The following is an 18657-nucleotide window of genomic DNA, read 5'->3' on the forward strand; positions in this document are numbered from 1 at the left end:
AGAGATTGAGATGTACAGAGTAAGAACAATTGCGTTGATTGAACAGGGCAAGCGTTACAAGAACATGATAGATCGATTAATTGAAGAATTTGGATTGAAATCAGAGATACAACAAACGATGAAGGAGAAGGTATTGTACAATATAATTTATACATGTGTCAAGTATAAATTTAAAAAAGTGTTGAATATAAAAAAATATATGTATACTATTCACGTAAAAGATAAAAAGTATTCATTTATATATATATATATATGCAACAGATTTGCAATTTTATGACAGAACAATACTGGATTTATTTTAAACTATATTATCATGCGCAAGTTAATTTGCAATATTTACTTTTTTCGGTAGCAGATTAAAATATCGATAAGATTTACGGGCCTTAATTGCGTGTTTGTTCATTTGTCTATTTTCCATGAGTAAAATATATTCAAGTTTTTTAATACTAATTTTAAATAAGGTTGCATATTTTTACATTGATTATATCTACTTTTTTTCTTTTTTTTATATCTGTTGTCTGTAAAAACAGGTGAAAAATCTTGAAACGGACAAAGCATGGTTAGAGAACAATGAGGCATTGAAGACAATGCGGACAATCATGGAACAAAGTAAAGATACTTTATATTCTCTAGAATCTGAAGCATGCAAGGATTTAACTTACGATCGACTGGATGGCAGTCAAGTTGATCTAGAGAAAGTTTTCAAGAATCTAGAGTCTGAAAAGTACGAAGTTGAGGTCTCAGAATCAAAGAAAGTGCGGTTAGAGGCTGATGATGATGATCTGACTCGTTTATCCAGGCGACTTGAAATTCTCGAAAACGACAACAAGAGGCTGTCCTGCGAGTTGAATTCAATACGTGCTAGTAAAGTGATGGCCGAAGCGAAGGTAGAGGCATTAATGACAGATAAAATTCGTTTAGAAATCGAGTTATTGAAGGAACGAACCAAGAAGGTATTTAGTATCGACTCGTCGTTGCTACCTTCTGAAAACCGTGATAGAGATATGAATGCATCGGTTGCGGTAGTTTCGGACTCTAGTTCAAGTCGAGATGCGGCTACAAGTCCAGAACCGAGTCGACGATCATCTTCCAAATCCATATGCTTCCACCCTTCCCTTTCCTCGTATATACATAAGAAGGTCGCGGAAAAAGTGGCCAAGATGGTGCAACAAGGGATCGTTACTACCACCAGTTGCAATCCAGGCGACGTGGTACTCATAGTCTGGGATACTGTACATGGAAATTATGCAGTATATCAGGAATCCTCGACTCTTTATTTCCTTCATTCGGACTACGTAGACGCATTGGAAATAGGGATGAATTTGAGCGGTTCTCGGAAATGCGTTCTCGCTGAAGTGATCGATAAGGAATATTGTCACGCGAGAAAGGTAAGATTATTATTAATTATTGACGAGCTATATCATAATATGGAACAATATAATTGCCATAATAAGAAATAAAACATTATCTTGCTTTATTTTCAGCATGAAAATCGGTACCATGTCCCCCGTGGCACAAAATTTTACAGAGTGCGCGCTAAACCTCGAGATGTACGCGTATTGGCAGATGAAACAGGTTCATCGGGTTCAATGTCGAAGAGTCAACTACCGTAATTTTCCCGTAATTTCAGACTAAATGTCGAGAATCCTTTGATTCTTGCCTAGTACAAGCGCTGTGATCGAGGATTTGCTTCGGCAGGTCGCGTTTGTTACAAGACCAAGTTACCCAGAATGCAAATCCAGAACTTATGTCTCTGCAACCATCCAGAAACCTCGGTTAAAACCTGCCAGAGCCTCTAGACGCATCCTTGATATCGAAAAACATTAGGGTGATGATCCACAATGAAAGAGGTATGTGCAAGTTGGATAAACATGAAATGAGATGGAAGGATGCGCCGGCGTTTTTTATTGTGATATAAGTAATTTTTAAACGAGTGAAACATATTTGCCGAATGCTGTGGCTAGCTGTGAAGCGTAACGATAGTTGCATTCTTTGACTTTTCTTTTTCTATAAATGAGAAAACAAAGGGATGTGAATGCCGTTGACGATTCTCTTTTTCAATAATTTGATAGGAAGACCAATAGAATGAAATACAGAAAGAGAAAGAGAGAGAGAGCGAGAGAGAGAGAGAGAGAGAGAGAGAGAGAGAGAGAGATATTAACTTCAATATTAGATGTACAATGCGGGAAGACGAAAACCAGTCCCTCAGACAACGTTCAGTTTTCTCTTTCCGCATTCCAATCATTATCTTTGCACTATACGAAACGAAAAAACGTAATTGTAAGTTTTACAAAACCGTTGTAGGAGAATATGCGATTTATGTATTATAAATACATGTATAATCGCATTAGGTAAATAATATATACATATGTATGGACGTGTGTGTGTGTGTGTATTATATGTGTAAAATTATTTATAAATATTACACATATAATAAATATATAAACACACCATTGTACGAAACGTGCAATATCGAATATCTCACAGGTCCTAAAGTGGGGCTAAAATTTTATAAGATGAAAATTGTATCTTGCAATACAACTGTGTTGTGCAATTTCGCAACTATATCTAATATGTTAGAATATTTATACGAAAAGATTGTGCTACGCGACATTATTTCCGACGATTCTTTTAACAATGTCTTGCATAGTTTTTGTCGTATGAGAATCGTCCTTTCACTTTTCATATATTTTCAGATATACTCACTTTCATATTTCTCCCTCTTCTCTCGTTACTCACTTTCGTAGTCTCTTAGTAAATATCAACGAGTTTGAGAGATACGTAAACATAAGCCAATGTTTCTATTGAAATAAACAAAGGCTGCACAGTATCGTTCCCAATTTACTTATTTTATAAGAAAACGTTAGTTTAAGCAATGCCCATTGGAGAGTCAAATCCGAAAGAGAGGCATTCACGTAGGACAAATTTTAAAACTGTACACATACACGTATATGTATATATCTTTTTTCTACTGTTTGACCGGTGTCCATGCGAGTATACTCACCGCTTTTACATGAAGAGTCGCTTGCGGAGGATTGCTCGTAAAAGCTCCTTTAGTTGTATTTTTTTGTATCATTAAACATTGTTAACTACTATCTCGTTTCTCGTGATGCGTAAACACTCATAGTACAGTACAATAGCTGTGATTATTAGCTTCATGTTCTCACTTCTACTTAATCACACACACACTCACATGCATACTTCTACTTAATTAAATTAAATAATTCCTCACGGTGTCGAACAACGATTCGTTCTACGTAACCAAAAGAGGATATATAAATATATAAATGATATTCTTTTTCTTTTTATAAAAAGGAATGCAAAACTAATTCCTCGGCCATCTTCAAAGAGCGACGATTATTGTTTGTTCGCGATGATTTCAAATTTGGAGCGTCCAATTTGCAGGTGATTTGTAAAATATGCTGATACGTAAGATAAACTGTTCGATAGGATATTAAGTTATCTCTCTCGAGTTTCTCTCGAGGAAAGGATATGTTCGCTTTTAGCGAATACAGCACACACAAAATAGTAGCTAATAATATTATTCTTTCGCCTTCAGTTTGCACGCGTACTTCGCACATACGTGCGCAAGACAATGGAGTTTTAATACCGAAAAGATGGATGGATAAATAACTTCCTCCTTTTTTCAAAAACATAATTTCTCTCTTCGCTATCATTATTTGTCGCCCGAAATCGCATACGGAGGAGTATGAAGTCTTGTACATCGAAGTAATACCAGTGTCGTGTAAAAAAATATAATGACAATAGTAACACGTTTTACTGCCACACGATGATGAAAAATTATTAAAATTTGAATTGTCGTACAATTGATCTGCGTATGTGATTTCTGCGTTAGTTTAGATACGATTCCTATTATACCAAACTTGTATGTAAATTTGATAGTGGCAAAAAAACTTGATGCACTGAAACTCTCCCAGACACACAAAGCTCAAATGTTATGTTGCTTTGAACTGAAAATTTTTTGGTTGAACATTTTTTACTCTCAGTATGTAGAGAGAGTGAGAGTTCCCTTTTTTTGTAAATATATTAATAAATTTACAGTATCATAGATGCATTGAAAACAAGCGAAAATTAATGATTTATTGCGATAAATTTGGAAATTAATAACTATTTTTCTTGATATAAAAACTAAAACGGAGGAAAAAAGCAGATCGTGTTTGCACGTACGTATATATGCGATTTTATCATATTTTTAAATAGCTACATCGCGATAAATCAGTTAAGATTGAGCTAATCACATTTGAGAGATTGACGAAAAATAAAATTATTTAAAAGGATATTCGTCACTCTGAATGGAAAAGATGTTCTGTTGTTATAAACATTTAAACATACATATATAAGTGTCCGTGCGTACGATATCGTGATTTTTATTTATACTCGACTTGCAGCTCGAAGAGTGGCGAAAAACATTTAACATCAACAGACTCTCATTCGACTCATATCATTTTGTTTTCGCTGAGAATCTCAAATTCTTTTGTGTGCAACTTTGATGCAACTTTTTTGCACTCTATGAAATACAAGACAAAGTGTGGCAGTGCTTTAAAAGACATTCGATTAACTTTTTCTTGTCTTTAAAAGATACTCCAACGACGTACATAGTTTGTCACGAAGTATTTTTTCAAAATGAAAGTGAAGAAAATGTGATATTGTGCACGATTGCATCAGCTTTGCTAAGTTATCACTCGCTTTTAATAATATAATCTTTATATATTATAATCTTATTTTGCTTTCATTAAATTAAAAATCCAAATATCAAAGCAGTGCGTCAGTGTATCATATAAGTGTATCATTATTTATTGAAATGTTTGTATGCTTGATTAAAGAGCAATCGATTTTGCTTCATTGGATATTTGAAATTTGTACTTACGCAATCAATATTGAATGGCATAATATTGATTGACTTATAAAAAAAGAAAAGAATAATCGAGTGTCCAAAGAGAAAGATTTTTAAAGTAAAAGAAACATCACATATATATTATATTATCAAGATTCAACATTCGAAAAAAAAAAACAAAAAAAAACGTATCAGATAACGAAGACATCGCTTTTATATTTATAACGATTCCAACTTTTAGCGAGATTTGCTTTTCTTATATGCCTAAATATAGAGCAGTAGAAGATCTTTGATTTGGCTAAGAGTTTTTTAATAATTAAAATTGTAAGTTAGATGTTTTAAAATTGAATTAAATTAAGTTGTGTGTTGATCGCGTCTGTATGGGCGTGCATGCGTGCGTGAGAAAGAGAGAGAAAGAGAAAAAGTGCGCGTGTGTGTAAATAATATTTGCAGGCGATTGTTTCTCTATAAATTCTAATTCTAATTCGGCTGCTTTATTGCAAGTTTAGACGCGACGGCAGAACTCTCCTGTCGTTCGCATTTCGAATCTCGATATTGAAGAGAATCGTTAAATTCCCCTCAACATATGCACTTTTCCTCTTTCTCTCTCTTTTATTCATATTTTTCCTTCCTCTCTCTTTTCCTCGATAGCACTTTTTCAACGATGCATTATTTAACATTCTCGTCCTGGCAAATCTATAATTGTGCGGACAAGCTTTTGTTCCGTTAGCATATGTTTTGTTCATTTTCATGATAACACTCTCGTAAAAATAAAAAAGATATTGCGCATGTGTAATGAAGAAAGTGTAACACATAGGTATATAATAGCAAAATAATATTGCATAATACATACACATAACAATGTGATCGTGAGAGTATCTGTTGCGAATAAATCAGTTGCAAATAAACATGTGACCTTTTTTTTAAATTGCGTCGATTTTGCTTTTTGATCTCTCTAAAATCCTCGAAATTTGCATTTAGACTAATCAAAGATAATTTTTAGGAAATATTTTCAAATATTGATTGATTACAAGAAGCAAATGACCGAATCTACCATCTCTAAGAGAGAAAGACTGGCAACACTATGTTATATATTTATTTGTACAATACAAATATGTATAATATATTGAATAATGGCGGCGGACTGTATTCTAATGATGAGGAATGTAGCTATGCGAGTCTTGAGGACATCCCGAAGGTAGCAGACTCGACGTGTCCTCATCTGTGGAACTGCACAGCATCCCGACTAGTGTGTAATCTACGAAAGGTGGCAGATCTAGATCAGCGGCAATCTGATCGCCGTAATTGTTGACGGTTCCATGAGTTGGTCCGGCACTCGTCATCTGTGGCATCCGCTCGACGACCTCGCAAGTATAATGGCAACGGTCGTTATTGGGATAAAAGAAAGTCTCCGGACTGTTTTGAGAACGGAGGACGGACGTTTCCGTCACGCCGGAGTTATGGAATAGCCTCTCTGCGATTTCTGGAGTCTCCTGATTATCATAACTACTTTGAAGTCTGTCATCCAAGTTTAGCCTGGACGAATTCTGATGAATGACGCGATTGTGCGATTGGTTCTTGCTGTCTTGCTCGAACATATGATGATATTCATCAATAGTATACGGCTTGTCTTGTTCGGAGCTGCAATTACGTCGCGCTGTATCGTGTTGATTCTCGCTCTTCGGCCTCTGGTAGAGATTATATTCCGTTCTGCCTATAATCGGAGATTGACAACTGTTCTTGTAACATTCAATCTCTCTGCGTGAGACCAATAGGTCCTCCTCCTTGACTTCAAAGCCTTCCAAATGTAATCTGTTGTCTTGTTGATTCTGAGACCAATAAGACTGTTCGTGCTCATCCTTCGTGCTTCCTTCGATGAAGTTCTTTTGACTTTGCGATCTAGAATAGCTCTGATAATTCAGAGCATCATTTATAGATTGATTTTGATTCTTTTCTTGCAAAACATAATGATGCATTGTTTTTCTAGAAGGAAATCCATTGGAAACTTTCTCAGGTTCGAAGCCGGGAAAGTGAAACCTTTCATCCTGGGACAGGCTCAAATGACTGCTGCTGGAATCTTCGCTAAGAAACTGATTCCAGTAAGTTTGATCGTGCTGCTTTACTTCATATTTGATGGTACCGCTGCCAAGATCGAGCAGAGTTGGTGGTGAACGAGCCATTTCCTGGGAATTTGCAGAAAAATCCGGTCTTAATGGTTGATCCAATTGAAAGATTTCCTCTGGTTGAAAGAGATCCCCTGTAAAGGGATCGCGTGGAAAATCGTTGTAAGCCTCCTGAGGAACCTGATTCGGTAGACAGTAGCCAACAGTGTCCTCCTGTGGCGGAGCGTTCTGCATCCAGTAGGATCCGTCTGTGGAGGACAACTGTTGGGGATATACCGTTGTTTGATGATGAGACTGCGGGTAGGATGGTATGGTAGTTTGTAGCGAACATATACACTCGAAGGGTGGACAGGAGCATGAATATCCTACAACAGTATCGAAAGAATGATTTATATATTTTTTATTATACATTTCTTATATAATAGAATATAGATAATTTGATATTTATAAAGATAAATTTAGACAAATTGTTTTATAAATTAATAAGATAATAATAATAATAATAATGATTGGATGGATATATATATTGTTTGAGAATTAAAATAAATAAATTTTTATTATTATAATTATAATAAAAAAATTTAGGATATAGATAATTTTTTATTTATAAGAATTGTTAAGAAAATAAGAAGTAATTATAAATAATTATTTGTTATTGATAAAAGAATAATTCATTTCTCGTTTCTAATAAAAGTATTGTTATTATACTCAAAGTCTGAAAATTTAACGCATCATACATATACGGGATCCCAAAATTTAATGTAAATTTAATGCGGATCAAAATGTTATAGCGAGAAAGTTTTCGAAGAGTCGAGTAAAAAAAGATCGTGATTTTCGTTTCATATATTTTGCGCAAATAATTTGGGAACTACAAGGATTTGAAGCTAGCCAATCGCAAGCTGTGATTAAAAGTGCGTTTGAAATCCTATTCCTAGTCTTTAATTGACCAATCAGGTCACGAGAAGAAAAGATTTCTTCCTTCTGATTGGTCGATTAAACGCTACTTTACCCAACGAGTAGGATTTTCGAACGCACCTTCACTGATGACTTGCGCGTGACGTTTGCGCAGGATATTTAACGGTGCTTTCGCGCGCTTGAGATATTCATTAACGGTAGAAAGTGGTCGCGGTACGGTTTATCTTCATAATTCTTCTCAGATTTAAAGTAAGACAAGTGGTGATTTGCAACAAATAATGAAAAATTCCATTTGACAATGAAATATGTTGAATGTGTTCTAATAATTTTTCAATTATATGTATTGGTTTTCGTAAGAATCGCCGTTTGCTTAGCGACGTGAGCACCGAACTTTCGAGTTTCCGAGTTTCCTATTCGCATTTTGCCATCGGCCATGTAATGAGAAAGCGTCGCGAATTAAATGTCGATTAATTTTGGTTAATATTTACATCTATACGAAATAGATATGCATCTTCAACGTGAAATGTCAGTCTGCTGTTGAAATGGAATCATCGAGAAAACGACTATGTTTGGTAATTTGGATCATTTACTTACGAGATTTAATAGAAATTAAGTTCAAATTTAAAGTTTCACATGTATAATATGCTGTATAATATGTATAATATGACTCACTATCTTCATTTTAATGACATAGATTCTCGGACAAATTTAGGTTAACTTTTCGATAATAGAAACTTTCCAACAAAAGACGAACATTTACAAAGTTATAAATAATTGAGAAAGAAAGATGAATTAAACTTTACAATATGATGAGACCAGAAATCGCAGGTTCATATAACTTAATTAATATTAATGAATGAATTTTCATTTTTATATAAATTATATTATAAACTAAATTATTATAATATTGAAATAATTATTAAAAATATACAGATAAATTATAATCTTTTTCCTGTAATTTTCGTTAACGTTCGAAATTGATTATATATTCTGTAGTCTTTTTATAAAAGTTAAAGCATATATATATATGCTCTTTTTAAATATATTTTTAGTGTCAATAATGGCCAGCATAATCTCGCGAGAATGCTCGTTATTACTTTTTTGAAATCTGTTTGTCGATAGATGTTGCTTTTCCCGCTTTCTATAGAAATATAATATTTGCACATTTTAGTTAATGACTATGTAATGATTATGTAATATACATATTCTATGTTTTGATTAATAAAACATTAAAGTAGTAACCTTTGTCAGAGATTAACGGTGGCGGCTGCGTTGTTCTCGACGGCTGCTCGAGTGTGTCCGTGTTCGACCTTTTAGTTCCTCTCAGTGACATTAACTGTAATAAAACACATGCATGCATATAATTAATGTAATATAATTCCCTCTTTTTTATTATAATTTTTCCTTTTTATCGATTGCAGGCAGGTGCATCCTTGAGCAATTTATCTGGAGATTGCAGAATCCGAACGGAGTCTCTTTGTTGTGGTGAGTCACTTTTTTTATTTGTAATTACATCATTTTTAGCTAATTTGTCATTTGTATATATGATTGCATTGCAATTTAAATGACAGCCAAAATTGGAATGATTATTTTACCGTCCGATAATTGAAAAAAAAAAAAATATATATATATATATATATATATATATTGCCGTCTGCGAGATTTTATTCGGAATTTAGATAAAAAAAAAAAAAAATGGCAAATTTTTCGAATTAATTTTACGATCAAATGCACGAAATAGCGAATTACCTTGGAGCCTAGGGCGGCTTCTCTCGCCAAAAGAACTGCTAATCCTCTGACCCTTCTGCCGGCACCCACGCTTCTTCTTGCTTCAGATGTGGATTTGGCTTCCGGTCGCGGATGGTCGTGCTGGCCTTTGGCTTGAAAAAAGATCGCGTGCTCCGTGTGCCGCCAAAAATGCGTTACGGGATAACCGCAATGTCCACGACACGATAGTATCTCTAACCGACCGGCGCACTGTCTATTAGGGCATGGTTTGCCCTGTTGTTTCTTTCTCGCCTGCGGAAAAATCAAAGTAAATTGCGAGGATATCGAATTTGATATTTTATTTTGTTATCATATTGATTTGACTCTTAATTCTTTAATTACACAAAATATTTATAATATATAATAATTAGGCTGCATAAATGAAATTGATTTATTTTAAGTACAGTTTAGTCTATTATCTCATATATCTGTAAACATAATGAGTTCCGATACGCTCGCGAATAAGCGAAATTTTTTATCGCGAAATAAAATAAAATATCGATGCGCAAACACGTGTAACAACCGCAGCGACACATTTTATATTTATTATCGGATCGGGATTTAAATTTATCGCTCCGTTCGTTTACCTTATCGCAAATCGCCGGTCGGAGGTGAACTCTTCCACCGCCGGGTAATATGCACTCCTGAGAGCACACCAGAACGCCTAGACAACTCTTCTTAAGAATGCTCACATTATGATTATTGGTGTTCCTCATCGCCCAACCAGAGGCGTGTCTTCTCGCTTCCTCGCAATCCGGTCCGTAGACTCTCCTCACGTGTCCATCCGCCCATTCACACCAAGGATCGTATTCCACTACCTGACATAAAATTTCATTGTAAAAATGCCACTCGATCTCGATAAAGTTTTCAATTGATTTTTTCGATCCGAGCGAGTTTGCCTTAAAAAAATTAATATTTCGCGCGATACGATTCGTTCCGATGATGAATAGCACATTGGAAACATTGGAAAAAAATTTACCCTCGGTACATTCGAATCGTTTATGTCCCATTCTTGATGAGGATGTTGCTGTTGCTGGTTGCCGGCGACAGTCGCTGACATCGTCGGCGATCCCACGCGACTTCTACAAAAACAAAATTAATTTATATCTTGAAGCCACTGTATAATGTTTCGTAATTTTCTATTTCTTTAACTTTTAAACTTTTTTTTATATCATTTCGAATCACACTTTAGAAAAATGATATTTATATCTTGCGAGTGTAAATTGCAAATGTAAATTACTGTTGCAATCGATCTTGAAGTTCTACAGTTTTTTATTTTTTTTTTTATTTCTTGGGATTAAATTGTTTTTTAAAGTCTAATCCAAGAATTAATTTATAACAGTACGCAATTGCGATTATGCCCGGCAACTGCGAGATACAATCTCGATTTATAGTATGTACCTAGCCGTATCTCGTGCGAAACTTGTGGTTCGTGGATAGTATGGAGACACGAAACGTCTTTCCGGAACTCTTATATTCGTATATTACAATCGAATCGAAAAGATCGATTTTCGGTATAAAATTATTTTTGAAATCTGTCAACTCGCATTTGTGCCAGCGACCGTACATCTATCTTTTCCAGTAATTGAACGTTTAATGGCAATATATATATATATATTTTTTTTTTTTTTCAATTATATCGCATCCAATACGTTAAGTGAAATATTGAAAATATTGTTTTTGATCAAGCTCATACATTCTAATCAATAATGATAGTGAATTATGACAGAGTTGTCTTCTTTATTTACAAATACGTTTTTTAATTTCATTTTTATTTGAGCAAACCGCCATGGTTTTGATATCAATTTTTTACGAAGATTTGACTTTGATTCTTGCAAAAATTCACAAATAGAAGTTTGAAAAAGCATCGGTACTAGATCAATTCTCCCATTTCATCGTGTATATTGATAACAATTAATACACATCAAATTTGTTACCAACTTTTATTATTTGAATCTTGCAAACGGTGCGAAAATAAATAAACTATAAATTCTCTTATAATTAGAATATTTTTTCACGTCATCTCGTAAATCAGTTTCTATCTTTTCCTTCTTGGCATTAAAGTCTGCGCTTATGATCTATGATGGCATATGCGAGATTTTTCTCGTCGAAAAATTAAATATGACAGTATTTCATAAAAATAGATCAAATATATCAAATAAATTAAAAAAAAATCGTTGAAAAAAATTCATGAAATTGTACAAAGCAATATGCATAATTAATGAGGTATAAATATTGATTATCGTAAGTAGTTTGAATGTAAGTAATACTGATGAAATAGCTTGTTTTTTCGCAAAAATTATGTATTTAGTGGGATTTAAAATATTAAAAACTACAGAATAATTTAATCACAACCCATATTACATCGAGTAGCAAATGAGAGATTGGCACACACACAGTGAGTGTAATTTCCTCGAATTTTTCGTTAATTTAAATATTGCGGATCCGAGTTTTTAGATATGTCAGTGCGCAAATTTGCAAGCGGACTTAATTTAATTGTCGTGTATGTTTGTTGGAAATTTACGGGACATTACGGATTGGTTTCCGCGGCATTTTTCTATGGGATACATGCATACATCGTTTCCGTCGGTTTTATCAAGTCGCGCTTGGACGTTAATAATCCTGGAACACCTACTCGGGGACGCTTCATCGCCCGGAGGTCCTGTCTTCAACGACGCAGGCCACCTCGTGAATCTTTTTCACGTTGACACGATGAGAACTGAGGATCCGCGGTTCCAATTACAGCCGCCGCTAATCGCGTAAAGCATGTTTATTAATATGTTTTCCGACTCAACATACGATATGTCGTTTCCATATTTTATTATTGTCTGAAATATTGCGCTTAGATTTTAATGGTGATTTTACTTGTTCTACTTATGGTATCATAAAAATTATATTATTTTTACATATATTTAATATTAACTTTCTTATTTATATAATCTGTTAATATTAAATATATTACAAATTCTATTACAAATGTCAATGTTTATATATATATATATATATATATATATATATATATATATATATATATTGAGCATGCCGAAAGTTTCTAAATAAATTCGAAAAGGAAAGTTTCTCAGTTTTAATTCATTGTTATAAAAAAATTATCTTCTACAGTGGCAATCGCATACATATTAATTCAAATCACGATATTAATATCGATGATATTGATATCTTGCTTAAAAAAAAAGCGGCTGCTTTTTGTTATTCTATATCCTATATCGTGCAATAATTCTAACATCCTTTATCGACGATTCGTTATGCATAGCAAGGAAAGGCAAATACGCAAGGCGCGTTTATTATACATTACATCAACGCCTCTTTCTCTCTCTTTCTCTCTCTTTCTCTCTCTTTCTCTTTTGCCTTCGGAACGGCGGGGTAGAATTGAGCTAAGGGGCACGAGGGAGGACGAGGACAGTGCTAACGGAGAAAAGAGCGAGCTTAGGTGAATGATTGCCCGGATCGGTGATAAAGTCATCGCCTTTAGCTCCAAGTAAGATGATACATCGGCGGACGATGGTGCGCCGAGATTGTCCGGAGTCGAAGACGTACGCACACGCGCGTGAACATACGCGTGCATCCTCGAGTACCGTGATCCCTAAGAGAAAAAGATAAAAAGAGATGAGAGAGAGAGAGAGAGATGAGGAAAGAAAAAATGTCTCTGTCGCTCTTTCTCGATGGTATGGGTGCGTTGAGAATTTCAGATATTAAAGTAGATACGCGTCACGACAAGGCCACTAAAATATCACGAAGGGCATACTGAAAAGGAAGAAATTTCTCGGTCTGTCTTTGTCCAGTTCTCTTTCTTTCTTTACCTCTCTCATCTCGTTTCTCCTCTCTCTCCTTGATTTCTCTCTCATTTTTTGTCCAGTTCTCTTCTTCCTTTCCTTCTTACTGTCCGTTTCTGTTTCCTTGCGTTTGGATCTTTCCGCAAGATTAGCTTGCGAGTTAATCTTGCGTTTCTAAACAAGTTAATTCACCGTTCTTTTAATTCGAGTTATTGCTCTTGTCGTTATCCGGAAATATCACGCCGATCCTTGTGTCGTCCGCTTCGTAACTTTACGTATACTTACGTTTTATTCGTTATTATATTTCGTAATTAATATATCTTAATTGTGCATAAAATAACTTGTGGTTAAAATTAAAAATTAAAAAATATACTTTTTACCCCAATTTATACAAGAATAAGAACAGCAGTTATTTATAACGATAATGCTTGAACACTTATTAAATTTAAATGGATCTTTAATAACATGCAATGTTTAAATAATTATTTAGCTCACCACTAAGACTCTTTCAAAAAGTTTAAAATTTTTTTTAAAAAATTACAAAAATAAAAATATGTATGTAATTTAAAGAAATATATTTTTGACAATCTTTTAGATTATTTCGAAAATTAATCAATCAGATTGATGAAACTAGTTATACGCCATTTACGTTCAATCATTTTATTTATACTATATGAATCCTGGCCACTATCTATTTATTAACGTAAAGTCTCTACGCATGATCTTGAATAGCAGAATGAAACAGTTGCGAGATAGTGGAAAAAGCTTGATAAAACGAGTCGCAGCTCAATGAAACGCGATAGAACGAAAGAAAACCGGTCGAGCTGGATTTTTGTAAATCCGACTTTTTGCCGATTCTTGTGCATCGCTCCGAAAGCGGACCATGCTGATCCTGAGAGAGAACGAATGGCCGATAAAAGAGAGAAGGACGCGAGTGGATTCATTGCCGCAGTTTGACGCGCCAAATTTAGGGAAGCACGTGGGTCTTATGATCGTAAGGTATTGGTTCGCAATTAGAGTATCGCACCTTACGATACATGTTGATGAATTCGTAATAATAAGCTCGGAAATTCTAGAGTATATACATATGATGCGTTAAAAATTTATCGAAATAAGATTTTGATTTTTAAATTCGATACCAATTAATTATATACTTTTTGTTGATATAGCTGTAATAAATCATGAGATTCTTTCCAAAGTACATAATACAAACTTCGCGTGAAATCTGACATTCGAAATTGTGCCCTTCTAACTAATATCGTTGAATTAATACCGCGAGTAAATTGTCAGCTTCCATTCGGCTGCCGCCGAATATAAAAGGATTCACAAGAAGGGAAAAGGAGCTCCGCGAAGGGGACCGCGGGTTCAAAGGGTCTTTCGAAGCAGCGGACAGGAAGAGAACGTTCTTAGATTCGAGATAAAAGGGGATCGCGTTTTACATTCGTTTAATCTGTCTTTGAGGTGTTGGCCTGTGATCAATGGCGAGGCGGCAATACAATCTTAATCGAGTTTTCACGAAAGACGGCTGTCTTCTGTCCGATTCAAAAAATCCTTGACTATTTTTACCTTGACTAATAGAATAAGCGCGTAAAGAATCGAAAGTCTATCCTAGACAATTTATTCGAATGAGAATATTTTACTTGCTCCTGGAAATAGTTTCTTATGTTCTCATAATTTTATTACATCGTCTTTTTAACCATTATTCTGAAAATATTTTGAAGAATCTTTATTGTTTAATTAATGTTGTATTTTTCGAGAATACGAGTTATTCAAAGTGAGAAAAAGTAGGATGATAAGTATCGAAGAAGCGCAACTTCTGCGCACTCGTACATTATTTGATAAAACGCGCATGTGTAAACGAGGGATTTGTAGAACACCTTGCCTCCAATCAAGTCTCGTGATACGCCCACGTACCAATGGGAGACCCGCAAAATACTCATTGATTAGATACTAGCTGCGTCTCTCTCTCTCTCTCTCTCTCTCTCTCTCTCTCTCTTCCTCTCTTTTCTCTCTGTCTCTTTTTTCTCTTTTTGTCCGAAGGAAAAAAAATGATGTCAAACACAAAAATTATTAATTCTTTATCAAATTAGCTTCGGAAAATTTGATGTCTTAAAATTTAAAATTAATGAACTAATTTTAATTAAAAATGGAAAAGTTTGTTAAACCATAGTATATATTTTACAATTGTAACTGTAATTTTATTACAGTTGCAGAACAAATATGAATTGATGAAAATACATATATTGTTACTTTTTGTTAGATTAATAAAAATGGATGTTCGATCTACGAGATTTAATCACGAATACTTACAAAACTACCATAGTCGATGCTATTTCGTAATTGATGTCTCGGTGCTTTGACAGTCAAGTCACACGATAAACGATTCGCGATCACTATGGACGTTCCTCTGATTTATCACAATCGCGGAAAATGCGCCACTTCCGGTCACGGATGGAGCACGAGCCAATTTTGCACTTCACTACGACCTAGACCACAGTTCCATGGAACGAATCAAAGTCTTTGAACATTTCGATTACGATGGAAAACAATCAGCTCTTCGGAATCTATCGTGTTGACAGTCGACCAATGTAGGAAAATTTGTAGATTCATACTGCCGTTTCTCAGGATACTTGTGATTTTCAAACTTTCTTAATGAGAAGTGAATCAATCAAATGATTTTCGTAGGCGTTCGCGGAATGTTGATTGATTTTGACGTTTGGTTGAGAATGAACAGATGCGTGCCGATGCGTGCGGCACGGCGTCTCTGTGCGAACTGGTGAAGCAACTCTACCATGGTGCAAACTAGCTGGACGCCAGGCACATTGTGCCCAGAAAAACGCGAGTATATCTTGGTTGCCACCATATGTCGGTAGGCACCGCCTATGGGAGTGGTCGTGGCTAACCAATCGCCGGCTGTTTCCCTTTCGAGGGTGCCTAATCGACGATAACAACCCCTCTCGGAACCCACGGAGGAATCGATCACTGGAGGTTCCTCCCTGTGGCAACGAGATTTCTGCCAAACATCGTGGTTCCAAGATTCCACCGTTCCCTCCGTGATATATCGAAATTACCATTGAAAATGAGATTACTCTTTTTTAAAAAAAATTTATTATTTTTAATACTTTTGATTTAGAAATTTGAGAGAAATTGTAACACATACAGATAGATTTATTTTAGAGAAAAGATTGATAAATATTAATAGAATTTCTAATTTATTATACATAGCTTACATATATATAACGGTGACAATCAATCAGCTGATTTATAATTACTATTATGAGTTGTTAAATAGAGGAAAATTATTTTACGTGTTCAGCAAATGTCATGTTTAAATAAATCAACTAAATTACATAATACTTATTTTTTAATAGGTATTCGAAATTATCGATATCATGAAAGAATTGCATGTTAATTGATTAATCGTGTGGCGATGGTCTTACTTCACAATCAGCTGGCAAGAGGGTGTTCCTCGCAGGAACCTTCTATTTCCTACCTTCTCTATCCCTTTGCCTCTACCAACCCCAGGTACCCGCATCCAAGACAACGGCCCGTTACGCTTCGATCGAACTCGAACCCACGATGCAAACATATCTGTCGAGGTAAACGCGTCCTCGGAATTGTGAAGTTGCGATCCCGGAAAGAGGACACACGATAGACATGTTCTGTGTCGCGAATGTGTCGTTGCAACTTTTCGAAAGATAGAAACATTTGTTTCGATATTCTGTCTACACACATCGCGCAAATATGCCATCTGCAATTTTTATTATTTTTTTTTCTCATAATTTTCTGTAAATTACATAATAATATAATCGTATCAAGTTGTGCTTTCAGAATCTTCGTTTTACCGCCAGATCGCAAAAAGATATTTTTAAAACGCCGCAACATGTCTAGTATTGTTGATTAAATTTTCGGCATGCTTTACATAATAATGTCCATTTTCCATATTTTACTCATATAGAACGAAGTTTATCGTACGCGACAATCAACTTCCGCAGTTTGCTCGCACGTGCGATTTGACAGCGTATTTTGACACGTGTAAGACAGTCTTTAACTTTACTTCCTACCACGTGCACACAGGTGCATGTTGAGCATCTATACTTGAGCTTACTCTTTAATTTTTCATATAATTTTTTTATACTGTGACAAAAATTAACAAGACTATCACAAGCTTGCTAATGATAATACTTATCTTATTCACACATTCAATTCTGATTAATAAATATAAGCAAATATTAAATCAAAGGATATAAAAGAGGATGTAAAAAATGTAAAAAATATTAGACACATTTCACATATATGTATTAACTTAAGAAATGTAAACATTTGCACTTGCGGTAAGCTTTTCAAGATTAATTACTGAAGATTGTACTGTCGCTAGAATATAGAATAATTTTATACCGGATGACATTTCCCTACTTCCTCTCCTCTCTCTCTCTCTCTCTCTCTCTTTCCCTCTTCTATAGATCCATTAAACATGGAAGGACCGGGGAATCGAGGAGAAGAGCGGCAGAGGGTAGTGACGGGGTTGGGGGAGAGAGAGAGAGAGAGAGAGAGAGAAAGAAAGAGAGAAACAGTTTGAGGCTGTTTAAATACAGAGAGTGTGCAATCAGGAGTGTTTGCTGCCCCGCGAGTGAGTGAGCGAGCGAGCGAGCAAACGACTGAGCGGATCAAAGGATAAACGTTGATGGGTTGGGGTGGCTGATAGCGAGCTGATTTGATTGTCGGCCTCCGCTATTGTCCCGAAACTGGCCTATTGTACGCCTCCGTGACAGTACACTCTGGTTACTTGCACACAGGTACCGAGCGTGTACCGGCGAATGCGTTCCTGTGCATGACACTATCTCTCCGACGCTACGTTATGCTCCGTAGTATTCTACGTAATAAACGCGCCGTGAGATCGCGCGACCGCTCTCCCTTCTCTCGTCTCTCGAGACAATTATTGTGAATTATTATGAAAGAAAGAAAAAGATCGTGCCCATTAGTATTTTTTTTTTTACCAGTTCTTTCTGACAAGCCATTAATTCGCCTTGTCACTTTGTAGAACGTTCTTTATTGCATTGAAGAAAAATGAGCTTTTAACACTTTCGCCGAACAACATATATACATATGTTTATGTATACACGTATACACACGTATTTATAGATTTGTATTTAATAAAAATACAACATTAATTAAATTTAGCAACAATCGAGCAATAATTGAGCGT

General features: G+C 35.2%; 2 protein-coding genes across 2 annotated transcripts in view; one reads left to right on the forward strand and one right to left on the reverse strand.

Annotated features, from left to right (window-relative positions):
• LOC126852155 (RB1-inducible coiled-coil protein 1) overlaps positions 1–5783 on the forward strand; it is a 21031-nt gene extending 15248 nt beyond the window's left edge. The window contains 3 exon segments of the mRNA XM_050596628.1: positions 1–130; positions 531–1388; positions 1485–5783. Of these exon segments, the coding sequence (XP_050452585.1) occupies positions 1–130; positions 531–1388; positions 1485–1613 (1117 nt within the window). The 3' untranslated portion in view covers positions 1614–5783.
• On the reverse strand, positions 5456–16189 carry LOC126852162 (uncharacterized). The gene is made up of 6 exons (XM_050596650.1): positions 15762–16189; positions 10640–10742; positions 10248–10478; positions 9643–9912; positions 9136–9229; positions 5456–7343 (listed from the first exon to the last, which is right to left on the reverse strand). The coding sequence occupies exons 1-6, from the start codon at positions 15770–15772 to the stop codon at positions 6007–6009; spliced, it is 2046 nt and encodes a 681-aa protein (XP_050452607.1). The 5' UTR covers positions 15773–16189; the 3' UTR covers positions 5456–6006.
• Between the last annotated feature and the right edge of the window lie 2468 nt (positions 16190–18657).

This window comes from Cataglyphis hispanica, chromosome 10 (genome assembly GCF_021464435.1).
Source record: "Cataglyphis hispanica isolate Lineage 1 chromosome 10, ULB_Chis1_1.0, whole genome shotgun sequence".
Lineage (NCBI taxonomy): Eukaryota > Metazoa > Arthropoda > Insecta > Hymenoptera > Formicidae > Cataglyphis > Cataglyphis hispanica.